The following is an 18,526-nucleotide window of genomic DNA, read 5'->3' on the forward strand; positions in this document are numbered from 1 at the left end:
TGCTGTGTGTGTGTCTGGGGTGCGCCCTTCTGCGCAGAAGAAAACGCTAAGCCAAAAAGACCTACCGCCTCTGAGATTGATTTCAGATTAATGTTGTCAACCCAACATTTTTGGGGGCTCGTCCGGGATTTCCTGAAAATCTGCTCGCTGATTCGAGGAGTGTTGAAGACGCCGAATCCGTGCACGGCAGAGGTCACAGGACGCTTGAAGGAAAGCCCTGGGGAGCAATGTTCATCCACCAGGCCGGCGTCCAGTTCAGCATTTCTCGGCAGCGATGATTGACGGAATCTTCAAAAGAAATCTCTCAGAGACCGAGTCTCATTTGTTGGCCGCGTGGTTGGGGTATTTTAGTCCCCAGAAAAAGGGTACCCGGGTAAGGACGGCGGAGTCCTTGTTGTGAATTCCAAGTGATAGGAATTCGGTCTACAGATGGAACTTGTAGACGGAAATACACCTCGTTGTGTTAAGAAAATTCCGCGGTGTGAATGTGTGTGAATGGTAGCACGTACCACTCGCTATTGTGCTGCATGTAACATGGTGGGAAGAAATGGCGAATTTCTGTGGAATTCCTCACCAGAAAACTGGTTGAAGCAGGAATTACCACAGAAAGTTGTTATTGCACTAAAGAAACATTCCATCTTTAGAAATCCCTATGATTTAAATGTTGAACTAAACTCATTAAAATGGGGGGCCGTCAAAGTGTTACTGACAATGTATCAGGGGATGAGAAGTATACGTTAAATAAGTTACGAAACTTGAGGCCGCAAGTATGAATGTCAGACAATGAAGCTATAGTGCGTAGGCGCACTGTTAGGCGTGGCTCAAGAAGAGGAGCCTGAGGCAGAAGCTCCTTCTGCTCCTATGCAAAACATGCATCTAATTTAAAAGACCTGAACAGCCCCCCATATAATAGCAAAATATATCATGGTCAGTCAATAAGAACTCCTGTACAAACAAGAAGCATGACCAAGGCTGTTAAATTTCCCCAAAAGTATAAATGACGCTGATGTATGCGAATGATACAGTTGTCAAACCTTATTGAAAGGCCACTAATGTGAGAAAAAATAAATAAAAATAGTAAAACCAAAACATCAAATAGAGGAAGACGTTTGCGCAGCATTGTTTTTTGATGTTGTTTGTGCACTGTGTTTTTGTTGTGGGCCTTTGTGTTGTCCTTGTGTTCTCTGTGTGTTTATGTGTGTCTATGTGTTAAAATTTTGAAATTGGCTAAAATAGTGTGCAAGGAAAGTTACTAGACTGGGGTCTATTCGATTTGCACTGCAAGAAAAAAAAAAGGAGACATTGAAACTGGAAAATGCAATTTTTGAAGAAATTGGGGTAAAGACAGGCGAAAAAGATGAATAAATACTTAGGAGATGCAACAGAATGATGTTCGAGCAGAATTGAAACATGTAGAACTTAGAGGTGAAATATGAATTTTGTAAAATTTTGCAGAAATTTTAATCAATCTTTTATTCGCCAAGTTTGAGCATGCCATACAAAGAAGTAATAATTTAACGTGAAAATATGAATTTTTTAATTTTGCAATTTCGGGAATGTTTAAAAACGTTCCCAGTGTGATTTGAATGGGCTGAATGATGTGAATTTCAAACTGGGACAATGTAAAGGTGAAATGCAGAATTTGCCTTTAAGAATGAGTGGAAGGAAAATTGCAAAAATTGCTAAATTTGCAAATTTTGTGGAAATGGAAAGCTTATGGAATTAATTGAAAGCAAACATCTTTTTAGTGAATTTTTGGAATATGTCAAAATCGGAATGAGTGGGTTGTTTTACCAAGAACCTTGAGATAGGACAGATTCAAATGAGGACTGTGAATTAAAAATGATGTAGTATGACTGTGTGGACAGCTTGAAGAGAGCTTGAGGAGAGTGAGAACAGTGCATGCGTCCGTGCCTGTGTGTGTGCGCGTGTGTGTGAGATGCAAATGAGCAGGAATGAATGACAAGATACAGCTTGACTGCTTGACGTTGTTGGAGACTACTATGTGAAAAGTAGTAGAACAACTTTGAAGAAAGAGTGATTTTGAGCATATTTAATGCTAAGAAAAGAAAATAGGGCTTATTTCACAGTGGTTGACTGATTATCATGAATTGAATGGCTCGTTTTACGCTTTCATCTAAAAGTCAAGTCAAGTTTATTTGTATAGCCCTAAATCACAAACAGTCTCAAAGGGCTTCAAGTAGACAAAAATTCAAGTTTTCGTCTACAATGATGATAATTGCTTTTGAAACAAAGGAAGTGTAAGGATGAGATTCCTTTCTCCTCATGCAGCATTTAGGCCAGAGAGGAAGTGAAGTCAAGTAACAGAAGTTAGGATGGGTAAAAGTAAAGTAAGTAAACTATCTTGGTTTACTCTCAGCGAAAGGGAGAGCAGGGAACAGGTTATATTATACACACCACGACCTGCCACAAAGAACAACTTGTTAGAGATTTGCTCACTCCAACTTATTTTGCAAGAACCACACAGGAGACAAGGCAAGTTCTTTTAGACACCTGCAGGTGGAGAGATCACTCGCTACAGGAATGAAATCTGGAGCCTCTCCCAACTGCAAAGGCATATTTATTAAGAGAAAGAGTGGGGGTGAGAGTGACTGAAAAGGAAACCCTTGTGCTCTAGTCAAAACATATCAGGGGATGTTTTACGACCTTGTGTAGGATGAGACAAGGTAGGTTATTTATTACCGGTTGCATTCCAACATAATCATACGATAAGGATACGTACTTTGAAAAACCCTAACATCTCCCTCCTGTTTTATCATATGATTATGCCACCGCAAACAACAAAGACAAGTCAAAAAAAAACAAAGAAAACACACATATATATGTATAATGAAGAAAGAAGAATAGTAAAAATAAAAAAAACAACAAACAAGGATAGCAACACTTTCCAGTGAAGATGAGGCATTACCTCAATACCCCAGATCAAACTTATTGTGTAAGCGAAAAACCTGCTGGCCAGATGTTATTAGCAGGAAAATTCTTAGACGGCCCCTTTGCCACAGGCGACCAGAATGCTATCAATAAAAAACAAAAAAAAAGAAACAGTACATCATTGTATCCATCACTTGCGAAGCATTTTCGATGGTCAAATCATCAAGTTTCTGTAAAACATGCTCAATAGAACAGCATCTACGCAATCCACGTGTCATTATCGTCATCACATCCGTCATCTCTAAGAAGTTGTATATGAACTTGGGCTACAGTAGAGGACACAAACTTCGACACAGCAGACTTCAAACATGGGATAACACAGGACGTAAACAAGCACAACACCACCAGCACAACAAGCACAGGAGACAGCAATTTCAAAAGCAGTTGCCACCAGTTGCCAGAGAATAGCCACGAAAAGAAATCAAACTGATGTGGGACCTTGTCATTAGACATGGCCTGCTGTAAGTTTTTCAGTGAATTCATGGCGTCGTTGATGTGGGTGTCATTTTCTCCTGGTATGTATGTGCAACAGGAAGTCCCAATGATGTGGCACACACCACCTTGTGCTGCCGTCAACAAGTCCAGAACCATCCTGTTTTGCAAGACCATCAGTCTAATAGCCTGAATCTCTCTATTTTGTCCATCGTTGACTTGCAGTGAGAGATTCACAAAGGATTGAAAACGATAGTTCAGTGTCTCGATGAAGAGCGATAGTTTCCCAACCCCAATCTGAGGGAAGAGCGCAAGGACAACTTTGTCTCCGACGGACCATACTTTATGGTCCTCTGGAACGTTCGCACCCCAGACAGGGTCATGAGGGTCAAAGGTTGCAACTGCTCTGCGTCGACGTCCAGAAGAGTTGTGTGCTCCTGTCAGCTGATGATGTCGTATCCTGTAGGTGTGGTCCGTCACCCACACTGGTGCACACACTCCTGTCCAGTTGGCGGGCAGCATCGGATAAACCTTGTGACCACAAAGCCACCAGCCATTCTGTATGAAGTATGTTCCGTTCGATGGTGTAGCCATGTTCGTTGGAGAGCCCTCACCACCTGAAATGGCTCTCTTATCTTGACACTCATCGGTGATGTCCAAAGCTCCCATCCAGTTTCCTCCTGGAGAGCAGTCGTCGTTAATGGAGACGTGGGTCTTGTTACCTTGGATGTAACATGTGTAATTCACTCCAGCTGGTCTCTCTGTGTAGGCCACTTGTGGTATTGTTCGTCCTCTAACAGTCACATTGAGATTTGTCCAGAATAGCTGATCACAGGCACCGTAGCAAGTCCAGGGCGGTAAGGGTCGGCACCTTTGACTGTGACGGCACGGTGCTGATATCCAACTCCTCCCATGGATGCCATACATTTTGCTTCAGTGACATTCATTGCTCTGGCCTCCAAGCGAACTTGCGTGGAGGAAGGGGGGAGTTTCGAACACACATAACACCCCTCCTGTGTGTGAGCTCTCACAGTGAACTTGACATACCGGTACCAAGTGTTGGTTTCGTATGGGTTTCTGGGGTCCCATGACCAGTCCTCAAAGTTCTCATCATGCGACCATCGTTTTCCACGGGCAACATTGTCATTTGGTCTGTTCAGATGAGTCAATAGACCATAGCACGCTCCAACCACAACGCAGCAGAGGATCCACCTGGCATATGGAGCCCCGTTGCTACTAGGATGGCAGAGACACCGGGACATCCCCTCGCCTAGCGGAGTGGGGATCGATGAATTCTTCACCAACATTGAGACGTCTCACCCTAAACGATGGGACTCCTTTGTAGTTAGCCTTCCCCACCACTCCGAATTAGGGGTCCAGCACTCTCTGCAACTTGCAGTGGCTGAGGTGAATCCAACTGGGCCATTGAGAAATCTTAACCGCCGTGGGAGTAGCAAGCAAAACTTGAAACGGTCCCTCCCACCGCGGGCTGGCCCAGTTCTTTCTTTTGATGACCTTGATGTAGACCCAGTCTCCTGGATTGATGGGGTTGTCCACCTGTGAGGGGGAGAGATCAGGCGGCAGTAAATTTGCATTGGACACATCTTTCAGTTTGAGCGTCCTGATTAGATAATCTGCCAAGGTCTGTTCTTCGTCTGCTTTTTGCAAATCTGCAGGGAACACTGGTAGTCTGTATGGTCTCCCATGTATGACTTCAAAAGGTGTTAGTCCTTCGGAAGTGGGAGTAATTCTCATATAGAGCTTCACTAAGTCGAGGCACTCTGGCCAAGGTCTGCCTGTTTTTTCCATGCATTTTTTCAACCTGCTTTTGATAGTAAAGTTTGCCCGTTCAACCAGGCCTGCGCTCGAAGGATGCCAAGCACAGTGGTTTTTTAACGTTATTCCAAGGTGTACAGCCATGTTCTGCACAACTTGGTTCACAAAGTGTGGACCATTGTCACTGTAAATGGTTTGGGGGATGCCATGAGTTGGTATGATGGTTTTGCAGATAGCTTTTGCCACTGTTAAGGCATCTGCGCGTTTAGATGGAACTACTTCCACCCATTTTGAAAATGCATCAATCATCACTAGGCAGTATTTGTAAGGTCCACTTTGTGTGAGTTCAATAAAATCCATATGCATGATTTGAAATAGATAAGAGGGTTTTGGAAATGAGCCTCTCTTAGGTCTCATGTTTCCTTGTGGATTATGTTTCACACAAACAGGACATGCTTTACAAAAAATTTTTAAGTAAGCATCTAAACCAGAGGTAGTGAATTGTTGATCTATGATGGACTTCATCCCTCCTGTCGACACATGGCAAGGCCCATGTGTCGCAAGCGCTGCTGCCTTAAAAAGTGATTTTGGTAAAACAGGTTTGTCATTGATGCGGTGGATATTATCTGTATCCACTATTGCACCTTTTGTCGTCCACATTCGTTTTTCCACCATTGGAGCATTGCCCTGCATATCTGTCAGTACAGTCTTATCTATGAGTTGTGTGTCCTCTGAACCCATTAAAAAAAATTCATGGCCATGTCTCCCTGCAGCTGCTTCTTTTGCAATTTTGTCTGCTAATCTGTTTCCATTTGAGACTTCATCTCTGCCAGTGGTGTGAGCAGCACATTTACACACAGCTAGTTTAGCAGGTAAAAGAATGGCCTGCAACAATTCTTTTAACAAGGAGGCATGGGTAACCGGCTTACCGGTTGATGTTGTCATCCCTCTGCGCTCCCATTGTTTCGCAAAATAGAACAGAGTAGAAAACGCATACTGACTGTCTGTGTATACAGTGACTTCCTTATCTTCCGCTAATTGACAAGCTCTTATTAGAGCAATCAGCTCAGCAGCCTGTGCTGACCTGGTGTATGGAAGCTTCTCTGCTTCAACAATCTGGTTTGGCAATTTCACAATTGCATAACCACTTTGATTGTTTCCTTTAGGATCCTTTGAACATGATCCATCCACAAACCACTTTTCCCCCTTGTCAAGTGGCGTGTCACTTAAATCTTCTCTGGGCAGCTGTAGATGTTCTGTAGCATCCAAACAGTTATGTGGTGTTCCATCCCCTGGCAACGGGATCAACGTTGCTGGGTTAAGGATTGTGCACCTCTTTATCACGATGTGTGGTTGTGACAGAAGTATAGCAGTGTAGGACAGATGTCTGGCTGGTGACAAAAAGTTCATTTTGCTTTGCAACAGCAACACATCTACAGCATGTGGAACCAGCAGCTCCATTTTGTGAAAGAGCACCACATCTGCAGATTGTCTCACTGCAAGCGCCGCCGCGCATACTGCTTGGACACAGTCTGGCAAAGACAGAGCCACTGGATCCAGTTTTTTTTAATAAAATGCAATTGGTCTTAGTTTGCTGCCATGACTCTGCAGTAACACTGAGGTCATAAAACCATTTCTGCAGTCTGCTGTTTGCACAAAGGTTTTATTGTAGTCTGGCAAGATAAGAGTTGTGGTTTCTATCAGAGCCTGTTTCAGCACTACAAAAGCATCATCCGCTGCTGGTGTCCACATGATTTTTTCTGTCATTGTCATGGGAACTCCATGCACAATATCCAGCAGCGGTTGTGTTGTTTCCGCATAATGTGGGATCCATGCTCTGCAGTAATTGCAGAGCCCCAAAAATGACATCATTTGTTTCTTTGTTTCAGGTTTCGGTGTATCTGAAATAATCTGCTTTCTGGTTCTTTGTATCTGTCTTCCAGAAGCCGACAAAGTGTGACCTAAATAGTTCACTTCCTGTCTGACCCATTGTAACTTATTTTTGCTCACTTTATTCCCTGTTTTGCAGAGATAGAGTAACAATGCTAAGGAGTCTGCCTTGCAAGCAGCTTCAGTTTCAGAGGCTACCAGGAGATCATCTACATAAACTAGAAGTTGGCTTTTGTTTGACATCTGAAAATCAGCCAAACAGGCCATGATAGCTTGAACGAAAATAGTTGGACTATCAGCAAATCCTTGTGGCAATCTGGTGTATGTATAGCTTTGTCCTTTAAAGGTAAAAGCGAACCAAAACTGTGAGTCTGGGTGAATTGGCACTGAGAAAAATGCATTGCTGAGATCAATTACTGTGAAAAACTTCTGATTAGGTTTCAAAGTGTTCAGAAGTGTGTGTGGGTCAGGCACATTGGGTGCTCTTGTTTGCACTGCATCATTCACTGCTCGTAAATCTTGTATCATTCGCCAATTAATTTTGTCGGCCTTTTGGACTGGGAAAATGGGAGTGTTGCAAGGAGAATCCGAACACTCCCTAATGATTCCTCCTGTCAAAAGATCATTTATAACAGGGGCAATCCCGTTCATTGCCTCCTGTTTTAAAGGATATTGTTTAACTCTTGGACGCCACTCTGATCTTGGTTTGATCTGTACTGGGGAAATGGATTTTAAAAGTCCTACATCAGATGGGCCCTTGGTCCACAGTTTTTCAGGAAGCCCAGCCAATTCCCCCTCCTCCTTTTCATTCAAACAAATGTCAACTAGTCAGGGAAGCGCACAAGCGCCTGCTCTGCCTACAGCTACTTCACACACTGTTTGCTTCCACACGTCACAACTGGTACTGTAGCTCCACCCATCACCTTTGTCCTCATAATCAGTCACAGATCCAGCAAGTTTAATTCGGGAACCCACATCTGCCCACGTTATACTGTGAGGTTTAAACAATGAGATGTGGGGTACAGCCGACAATTTGTATCTATCTTTCTGAGGAGCGGGCAGGAGTACAGCGGCAGCCGCAAATGACCTGCGATCAGTGTACAGAGCAGTGATTGTTAAAGTTACTTCTGTGTCGCTGAGAAAACTTCCAATATAGTCATCTTGTGGATCAGTGAGAATATTCATGGTGACATGTAATTCAGTACAAGTCATTTCTGATTCAGGTTGGGACAATTGTTTTCGAGCTTCACTCAGCAATCTGCTTGGGAGTTTAGGATTTCGTTCAGGAGGGATGGCATAGGAGCAGCAGATCTGTTCACCTGCTTGTGCAGCATATGAGTCCACATCTCTCACTCTACATGCTCGCATGCCATCCTTTACTGGAATTATTGCAATTCCCAACCGAGTCATCAGATCTCGTCCCAACAGGTTTATGGGACATTTTGGGGATAGGACAATCGAAACTGAAGCCATGCTTCCAGTTTCCTTATCTCTCACTTCAACTGGATTAGAGATACTCTCCTTGTGTACCTGCCCATCAGCAGATTTCACCCAAATAGTATTTTGGGAGGCCTTTATATTTGGGACTTTAGTTTTTATCACGGTTTTACAAGCCCCAGTATCACACAAAAACTCGACATCACTGCCTCCAATGTTGAGAGTAACATATGGTTTTTCTTTTAATGCACTCAGAATGTCCCATGCTGTATGGACATCTACTATTTCTTCCTCTATAGGAGCACCAGAGGTCAAAGGGGGGGGGGGGGGTCTAGTCATGCTGAGACTTTGGCCTTTCCTCTGCCCCTCCCTGCACCCTTTGATTGATATTGTTTTGCAGAACGACACTCCCTTGCAAAGTGTCCTCGTTTCCCACAGTTCCAACAGTTGTCAGAATCTCGTGGGGGTTTTGAATTATATGGCTGCCTGCGACCTTGTTGGCCTCTACCTCTTCCTCTAACCTGCTGGGACCCTTGGAAGAAGACTGTTGTATATTCATCTAGTTCATCATCATCATTATCTAGATGAAATACATCAGAACTTTTGCCTTTTTTGATCACTTTTTCAGCATGTCTGGCCCATTGCATAGTTGTTGATACACTTGCAACATCCACTTCCACCAAATGTTTCCTCACCCAGTTGCCTATTTCAGGGCGGAAATTAGTGAGGAGCGCATTTTTAAGCTGTTGTTGATAAGCACTCTCAGCTGTATCATTGAATGGGATGCCACTATGCACCCTGAATTCTTTTTCAAATCTCAAACGAAAATCATCAGTATCTTCGCCAGGCTTCTGTTTTATTCCTGTCAAATGACCATAATTCGCTCGTCTTTGAAATATAGTTAGCACTCTTTGCACAAGACCATTCCATTGTGCTGCATACTCCTCTCCCAATTGATTTCCTTCAACGGGATAGGGAAAAGGCCCTTGATTATTTCTACCTGTATAATTTCCTCTAACCTTTGCCCAGTCTTTTCCCAAGGAGGACATTGCAGCTTCTCCTGCCTCATGTCCATTCAGTCTATAGGAATGTATAATTCCAGCCATGTCCTCTGCCCATATAGCTGGGTCTTCAGCAACAGGGGTAACCCCTTCAACTGATTTTCTTGCCTCTTCCAAAGTCCATGGCCGGAAAACATATGTATGTGGGAGTTGGCCTTCCCCTACATTAGAGTTTGGCACCTGTATCATTGGGCACACATCAACATTGTCTACATTTTGAGAAAATTTAGCAGCAGTGGTCAAACTTCTTGTTTGTACAGGACTTCTAGTAATGTGACCCTGACTTCTTTTGCTGTTATATGGGGGGGGGGGGGGCTGCAGGTTTGTTAAGCTTGGATACAAGTTTTGTGTACGAGCGGAAGGCCCCTCTTGCTCCTCTGCTTGAGCTGCGCCTTCAGTTTCGGCAGGAGCCATGGCCGCGGCAGTGCGCCTGCGCACTCCGGCCTCATTGTCTTCCGGCCTGACAAACATAGTCTCAGCCTCATCACCTTTCATCTTTCTATCTTTTGTCTTTTGGATTTGTTCTTTTCTCTCTTGTGAAGCTTTCAACCACATTTTAGCACAATCCAATTCTCTCTCTTTTCTTTTCTTTTTCAGTCCATTTTTCTTTTTATCCACACTCTCTTCCAAAACATCAACTACTATCTTCCACACTTCAACTCTCAACTTCCCTTCTACTCCATACTTTTTCTTCCACTTCGGCATATATTGCATACAATTAAGAAATCTACTCGCCATGTACTTCTCATCTCCGTCAAGAGGTAGAGATTTACCGTTTTTATTTCCCATCTTAATTCTAGTAATTTTAGGTTATACAATTTCCTTTTCTCAAAAATATTATTATTATTATTATTACTTATTTATTACTTATTTATTTAATTATGTCTTTGAGGATCCTCAATGCAGGTTTAAATTGACCTTTCAACAAATTACTAGTCTGTATTATTGCCGTGGATCAATGCTAGAACTGCTATTTAGTCAATTTATCCTACCAGTCACACTCCCAACCACACAAACTCAAGCGCTTTTTTTTTTTTTTTCCAGGCCTATCCAGGGATGGGTGTAAAACCCTCCCAAACAGCTTTGGAAAAACGGACAAAAGAAAAAATCCACGCCCTTCTTCAATTAAGAAAAAGAAGCTCTGTTTTTCTTAGCCCGTTTCTTCCACTGGGACTTGAACCCAAGCTTTTCTTTGGCTTGGAAAAACATACAAAGAAAAATCTACGCCCTTCTTTGATTAACAAAAAAGAAGCTCCGTGTTTCTTAGCACGTTCCTTCCACTGGGACTTTAACCCAAGCCAGATCCCTCAGCTCGGAAAAACAGACAAAGAAGAGTCTACACACTTCTTCGATGAACGAAAAAGAAGCTCTGCCTTTCTTAGCCTGTTTCTTCCACTGGGACTTGAACCCAAGCTGGCTCCCGTGCACCTCTATGTGTTACGCGTTTAACAACACAACACAATTTCAGGCCTTTAACTTACTTGTCCCCTGGTTCGTTGCACTGCCGGGTCCCGTCAATCCACCTCTGTCAGACGAAGGCAGACCTAAGATGCTGGCCCAGCGAAGAATTTCCTTCCCAGGTCTTTCTTTACCAGGTCCGGCTAGTGGACGCTGGCCCGTCGACGGTGTACAGCGCGTCGTCCTCCGTCAGCCAGATGATGGGTATGAGAGGTCCCGGGTTTCGGCACCAAAATGTTAGAGATTTGCTCACTCCAACTTATTTTGCAAGAACCACACAGGAGACAAGGCAAGTTCTTTTAGACACCTGCAGGTGGAGAGATCACTCGCTACAGCAAATCTCTAACATCGCTGTCTGGGGTGGTAACTGCACTGAACAGAACTTGAAGGCCCTGCAGCGCATAGTGAATACGGCTGGTAAGATTATTGGTGCTTCGCTCCCCTCCCTGAAAGACATTTACACCTCCCATCTCGCCCGCAAGGCAACCTCGATTGCCAGAGATGTGAGTCACCCGGCTCACTCTTTGTTTGACCTTCTGCCCTCTGGGAAGAGGTACAGGAGCCTGCGCTCCCACACCACCAGACTCGCCAACAGCTTCTTTCTCCAGGCTGTTCGGACCCTGAACTCGCTACCCCCTTCTGCGTAGCGTGCGGCACTGTTGCACTATTTTCGGGAATGTCTGCTGTACGCGCACTTGCTCCTTTTTTTCTGCTCCTCTTATTTATTTATTTATTGTTGTGTTATTTATTCATTATTTATTCAGCACACTTTTGTTATACTTGTTTACTTGTTTGTCTGTTGTGAGCCATGTCTTGTCACCGTGGGATAGGGGGGAACGAAATTTCGGTTTCTTTGTGTGTCTTTGGCATGTGGAGAAATTGACAATAAAGCTGACTTTGACTTTGAGTTAGCTAGACATGATCAGATCATGAGATTGTCATGGGATGGCTGAAGCAGACACACTAAAGCCTATGTCTTTGTTAAGCTAATGGTCATGAGACGTCCATACTGCTCCAACCATAAGAGTATCTCCTTTGTTCTGTGGTAATGAGATAATAATTATGTCCTTCCTGTTTGGAAACCAACTCGATCATGTACACTTGCCCCTTTGTGGTAATGAGATAATTATTATGTCCTTCCTGTTTGGAAACCTACTCGATCATGTACACTTGCCCCTTTGTTTCTCTCTCAATAAAAGGCACCGCTAAACTCGAACAGAGCACGGATCTCAGCCACCCTTGCTGTGTGTGTGTCTGGGGTGCGCCCTTCCGCGCAGAAGACAACGCTAAGCCAAAAAGACCTACCGCCTCTGAGATTGATTTCAGATAAATGTTGTCAACCCAACACTGGTGCCAAGATCCAGGGTTGACACGAAAGCTAGCAGAAGCCAATTTCCAAGACACCAACCCGAAGCTCAGGGTGTTGACTCTGAGGAGATCAAAAAACATGAGCATTGGAGAGTCATTTGGTGAGTACTTTAATCAGGCTGTGGCCTGTGCAAAGTCTGCCATGTGTTTTTGGTTGCTTTTGTTGGTTTGTGTTACCATTGTATTTTTTTCGGGGGTTATTTTATTTGGAGGGATAGAGTACAATGAGCCTCGAGCATTCTTCTCTCAGGCAAATACCAACAATTTTAATCAATATGGCTCATGTGGAAAAATTGCTAGACATAAGCACAACACTAAATCCCCTTTTGATCAGGTTGTTTGTATTCCAGAAGCCGTCCGTGTTCCAACTTACGTACCATGGCTTTTGTCTTGGGCTTATAATAACTCATTAATGTTTACTGTGGCTCCTAATCCATCTTCTTCTATTATTTTACCTATGAAAAGTTTGAAAGGGTTTCATAATGGTCACCCCACTACTGGAGATAAATGGCTCGGGTATTGGTGGTATTTAACTGGCCACCCGGTTATCACCGGCTGGGGCACCCTTGTCACCACACAAATGCGAGAGTATTGGCCCTCTGGTTCCAGTGAAGAGGCTGTGTTCTTTGCTAAACGACTGACTTTGAAAAATCAGGGCACAAGCCTCCTTTTGATTCTTACACTCCCTGTTGGTCAAATTCGTCCTCCAAATGCCACCTTGTTTAACACTTCTTGTTGGGGTTTTCAACTGTGGGCTTGGTCCTCTGGAATCATGGACCGTCCCGTTACAAATAATTACACCCTGTCAGCAGGAGCAAAAATCACAAGTATGCTCCTCACTGATGTAGACAGCTATTTTGTAGCCTCCACAGGAATAAGCGGTCAAACCAACAACTGGCTTCTTATGGCTGAGCAAGCCGCAAAGATGGCTAACACCAGTTGCATTGCATGCATGGGTCCAAGACCTCTTTTGAAAATCATACCTGCAAATATAGTTCCTAAGTGTGCTGTTGCTTTAATGTTAAACACATCCATTTCACCCACTCATGATTGTTTTAAATGGGATAAGGTTTACCCTGTCGCCTCTATGACAAAATCTAAACCCCTTTTTTCGTCCGATGTAGCTAAGGGTAATTTTACATGTATTAGATTACCTGGTACCGGAGAGAAGCTCGGCGCCCTACCTCCTCCGTGGTGTGGGTCCATGACCAATGTCACTGCCCCTTTTTTGCCCATTGCTTGTAGTGATATTTGGTTTTGGTGTAATAGTAACAAACTTTATGATAGATTGCCTTTCAACAGCTCCGGAATTTGCGCTTTGGTAACCCTATTGCTACCCGTTCATTTGGTACCGATGTCCTCTTATGATCTAACATCTTTTGCTAAGTCCCTGGTTCCCGTATTCTGGCCGAGAATGAAACGAAACGCCGAATGGCGGGGCGCAGCTAATCCAATTTACATAGACGCCATTGGTGTTCCTAGAGGAGTGCCGGATGAGTATAAGCTGGTGAATCAGATAGCAGCTGGTTTTGAATCCGCCCTGTGTTGGTGGTGTACTATTAACAAAAATGTTGACAGGATTAACTACGTTAATGTTAACTACGTCCATTACAACGTGCAGAGGCTTGGAAACTGGTCCGAGGCGGGTTTCAAGGCGGTCCACTCCCAACTGGCCGCTACTTCCCTCATGGCTTTCCAGAATCAAGTTCAAGTTCAAGTTCAAGTTTACTTTATTGTCAAAGATCTCTGTAACAGGGTTACCACAGAAGTTTGAAATTGCGTTTTACCAGTCTCCAATGTGCAGATTAACTAAAAACATGCTGATAAACATGTGCAGTACTATACAATAAAATACTCTCTCTCACATTCACACGCACGCACACACACACACACGGTGTGTAATAAGAGTATTGACAATACAGACCCACACACACACACATACATACACAGCAGCAGAAGTACAATCAGTGGTCATAGAAGTAAAGTGAAAAAGTGTATAACTGTATATAAGGTGCAAGAGTAAAGTGCCAAGTGGCATGGTGACTTTGGAATGTTCAAGTGGTTTTCCTCAGTGTGTTCATGAGTCTGATGGCTTGAGGAAAGAAGCTGTTACTCAGTCTGCTTGTGCGGGACCGCAGGTTGCGGTACCGCTTCCCTGATGGTAGAAGGGAGAACAGTCTGTGTGCAGGATGAGTAGTGTCTTTGATGATGTTCATTGCCCTCTTGGTACAGTGTGAAGTGTACAGTTCCTGAATGGCTGGAAGGGGTGACCTGATGATCTTTTCTGCTGTCCTCACCACCCTCTGCAGCGCCTTTTTGTCTGCAGCTAGGCAGCTGCCATGCCAAACAGAGACGCTGCTGGTCAGGATGCTCTCAATAGCACCTCTGTAGAAGGTGGTGAGAGCAGAGGTGGGGAGGTCGGCTCTTCTCATCCGTCTCAGGAAGTGGAGTCGTGCCTGCGCCTTCTTGACCAGCGCAGTGGTGTTGGTAGTCCATGAGAGGTCATCAGTGATGTGCACTCCCAGGAACTTTGTGCTTTTCACAGACTCTACTGCACTGCCGTTGATGATGAGTGGGATGTGTGTTGGTTGTTTCTTTCTGAAGTCCACAGTGATTTCTTTTGTTTTGTTTACGTTGAGAAGCAGATTGTTCCTATCACACCAGGTGATGAGTTGCTGTACCTCCTCTCTGTATGCTGAGTCATCGTTGTCTTTGATGAGGCCCACCACTGTTGTGTCATCTGCAAATTTGATGATGTGATTCGTTTCAAATCTGGCAGAGCAGTCGTGGGTCATCAGCGTGAACAGCAGGGGGGATAGCACACATCCTTGCGGCACCCCGGTGTTTATGACGGTGGTCGCTGAGGAGTTGTTTCCGACTCTGACTGTCTGCGGTCTGTTCGTTAGAAAGTCCAGCAGCCAGTTGCACAGTGGAGTGCTGACGCCTATTGTACTCAGCTTGTTCACCAGATGTTGGGGGATGACTGTGTTGAACGCAGAGCTGAAGTCAATGAACAGCATCCGCGCGTGACTGTTTTTGTTCTCCAGATGAGCCAGGCAGAGGTGGAGTGCTGTTGCTATGGCGTCATCAGTGGAGCGCTTGGGGCGGTAGGCAAATTGGTATGGGTCCAGAGTAGTGGGGAGGGTGGATGTTAAGTGGGTCTTCACCAGTCTCTCAAAGCACTTCATCATGATGGAAGTGAGTGCTATGGGTCTGTAGTCATTCAGTGATGATGCCGGTGACTTCTTGGGTAGTGGTACGATGGTGGTAGCTTTGAAAATTGCTGGTATGATGGCTTGGTTCAGAGAGGTGTTGTAGATGTCTGTGAGGACGTCAGTGAGTGAGTCTGCACAGTCTCTGAGCACGCGCCCGGGTATGTTGTCTGGACCTGCAGCTTTCCTGGGGTTCACCTTGAGTAGGGTCCTCTTCACGTCCGCTGGGTCCAGTTGAAGTGTTGTGCTGTCTGGGTGTACTGGGGTTTTTGTGGGTGTTGTGGTGTTGTTTTCTTCAAACCGGCTGAAGAAGGTGTTGAGAGAGTTGAGGAAGTCTATGTTGTCCTCACACGGTGGGGGGGATGGTTTGTAGTCTGTGACTGACTGGATGCCTTGCCACAGGCGTCTTGGGTCTTTTGTGTCAGTGAAATGTGAGTTGATTTTTTGACCATATGCACGCTTGGCTACTCTCACGCCCCGGTGCAAGTTGGCCCTAGCAGTCTTGAGGGCCTCCTTGTCCCCAGACTTGAAAGCAGCGTTGTGTGCCCTCAGGAGCTCACGTACCTCCCTGGTGAACCAGGGTTTTTCGTTTGCTCTCACTGTAATGTCTTTGGTGACGGTTACATCTTCCATGCACTTTGTTATGTATCCAGTTACAGAGTCTGTGTATTCGGTGAGGTTGACGTCCTGGTTGGTGGTGGCCGCCTCCCTGAAGACAGACCAGTCTGTGCGTTCAAAACAGTCCTGTAGAGCTGCTGTGGAGCCCTCTGGCCAGGCCCTGATCTGCTTCACAGTTGGTTTGCTTCTCGTCAACAGAGGTCTGTAGGCTGGAATTAGCATAACAGAGAGATGGTCTGATGAACCCAGGTGGGGGTGGGGAACCGCTCTGAAGGCCTGTCTGATGTTTGTGTAGACCTGGTCAAGTGTGTTTTCTCCCCTTGTTGCAAAGTTCACACACTTGTGGAAGTGTGGCATTACTGTTTTCAATTTGGCCTGGTTGAAATCGCCAGCGATTATGCAGACCAAGTCCGGGTGTGTGTTCTGTAGTGTACTCACAGACTTGTACAGTATGGAGAGTGCGTCCTTTGTGTTAGCGCTGGGGGGGACGTAAACAGCTGTGATGTTGACGGTATTGAATTCACGTGGTAGGTAGAATGGACGGCAGTTGAGGGTTAAAAACTCAATGTTCTCTGAGCAGTGACTTGTAGTAACGACAGCGTTTGTACACCAGTTGTTGTTAATGTTAATGCACACACCACCTCCTCGAGATTTACCGGTGCTGGCGTGGTTTCTGTCCGCGCGGAAAGTTGTAAACCCATCCAGTTTAATGGCGCTGTCCGGAACGTTGTTGTGAAGCCACGTCTCTGTGAGGATGACCGCGTTGCATTCTCTCACCTTTCGTTCTGTAGTTAAGTCCAGCTTGAGATAGTCCATTTTATTTTCCAACGACCGCACGTTTGAAAGGAGAATAGATGGAAGTGCTGTTTTGTGAGGGTTTCTCTTTAGTCGGTGTGTGATGCCGGCTCGGGAACCTCGTCTTCTCCTCCGGCGTGTGCTCAGACTCCACTGCCGCTTCAGCTGCTTCCAGTGTCGGCTGGTGGGGGAGGGGGAGCCCGGTGCCTCGGAGGTTCCTTTGTCTCGGGACATTATTCCAAGACCGCGAAGAGTTTCGCGATCCATGGCAAAGTTAACTCCGGATATATCCTTTGTGCAGTTGTTGCTTCTAAGTCCCAATAGTGTACTTCTGTCGTATGCGATTCTCGGAGACGATTTGGACGGTACATTTAACACAAAACACACATTTTTATCGGGAGCCGGCTTGGCCGCAGCCTCACAGGGCGCCGCCATCTTGGTGAATCGAATGGGCCTTGACATGCTACTCTCAAAGGAGGGCGGTGTCTGCGCCATGTTCGGTGAGCAATGTTGCACGTTTATTCCGAAAAATACTGCAGCCGGCGGAAGCCTGTCCCAGGCCCTTGAGGGCCTGCGGACCTTGAACGGGAAGATGAAGGAACACAGTGGGGTGAACACAGAGGTTTGGACCGACTGGTTGAACGTGTTCGGAAAGTACCGCACCCTGGTTTCCTCTGCCCTGGTCTCCATTGCCGTTTTCTCTGCCATTTTGACCTTGTGTGGATGTTGTTGCATCCCTTGTCTCCGATCCCTAATTAACAGGCTAATTACAACTGCTATCTCTCCACCAGCTGAGACTTTCCCGTTGCTCCAAAGGGATGACCTTTCGATCGACGGGGGTTCCTTCTCTAGTAACGACCCCGTCGGCGATTCTATTGTGGTAAACCTGTCCGGTTTGTTTCCTTAACCTGGCTTTGCCGATTAAGACACAGTTTCCTCCCGAGTGTAAGTTAGTTCTTGCGAAGTGTGATCCCTTGGCTGAAAATCTTTTTGAAGTGGCCATATGGGTGATGTGTTGGTCTCCGGGAACTTATGATAAACGGGGGGAATTGTTAGATAAATTGTATATATATATATGTTATCATGCATTCCCTAATGAGTACTTATTAATAAAATTATTGCACAGAATGCTTGCTGTTTCGCCTTGCAGACGTCCACCAGACCACAACAAGTCATACGATGCTGTCTGGAGCTTCCTGACCTTCTACATCTCTGGGAATCCAAGAAAGCTGTTGATAGCTCAAACTATTTTGTTGATGTCTGCACATGGCATTTTGTCCTTGCACTCTTTTCTCATGGTGTCTTGTCTGTGACTTCTTATTTCACATAGCATTTTGTCCTTGCACTCTTTTCGATTCTCATGACATCTTGTCTATGACTTCTTTTTGTTTATAGAATCTCCTTTCTTCTCTCATGAGACAAAGCCCACGCTTCCCCCCACCTCAGGGGCTAGTCTCACATTGTGGGTAGGGCATTCCTAAATAAAAGAGTGAGGAGTGCAAACAGACCTTGAGTGTATTTCGGGAC

The 18,526-nt window shown here is 45.0% G+C and overlaps 2 protein-coding genes across 2 annotated transcripts in view; one reads left to right on the forward strand and one right to left on the reverse strand.

Moving 5' to 3' along the window:
- Positions 1–18,526, reverse strand: part of LOC125989976 (uncharacterized) — a 340,553-nt gene that overhangs the window by 24,343 nt on the left and 297,684 nt on the right. The gene's annotated exons all lie outside the window — the stretch shown is intronic.
- Positions 12,211–18,526, forward strand: part of LOC125989985 (janus kinase and microtubule-interacting protein 3-like) — a 298,361-nt gene continuing 292,045 nt past the window's right edge. Inside the window, exon 1 of the mRNA XM_068649203.1 lies at positions 12,211–12,475. Within this exon, the coding sequence (XP_068505304.1) occupies positions 12,337–12,475 (139 nt within the window). The 5' untranslated portion in view covers positions 12,211–12,336. The remainder of the gene's footprint in view (positions 12,476–18,526) is intronic.

The sequence above is a fragment of the Syngnathus scovelli genome, chromosome 20, assembly GCF_024217435.2.
Source record: "Syngnathus scovelli strain Florida chromosome 20, RoL_Ssco_1.2, whole genome shotgun sequence".
Taxonomy (NCBI): domain Eukaryota; kingdom Metazoa; phylum Chordata; class Actinopteri; order Syngnathiformes; family Syngnathidae; genus Syngnathus; species Syngnathus scovelli.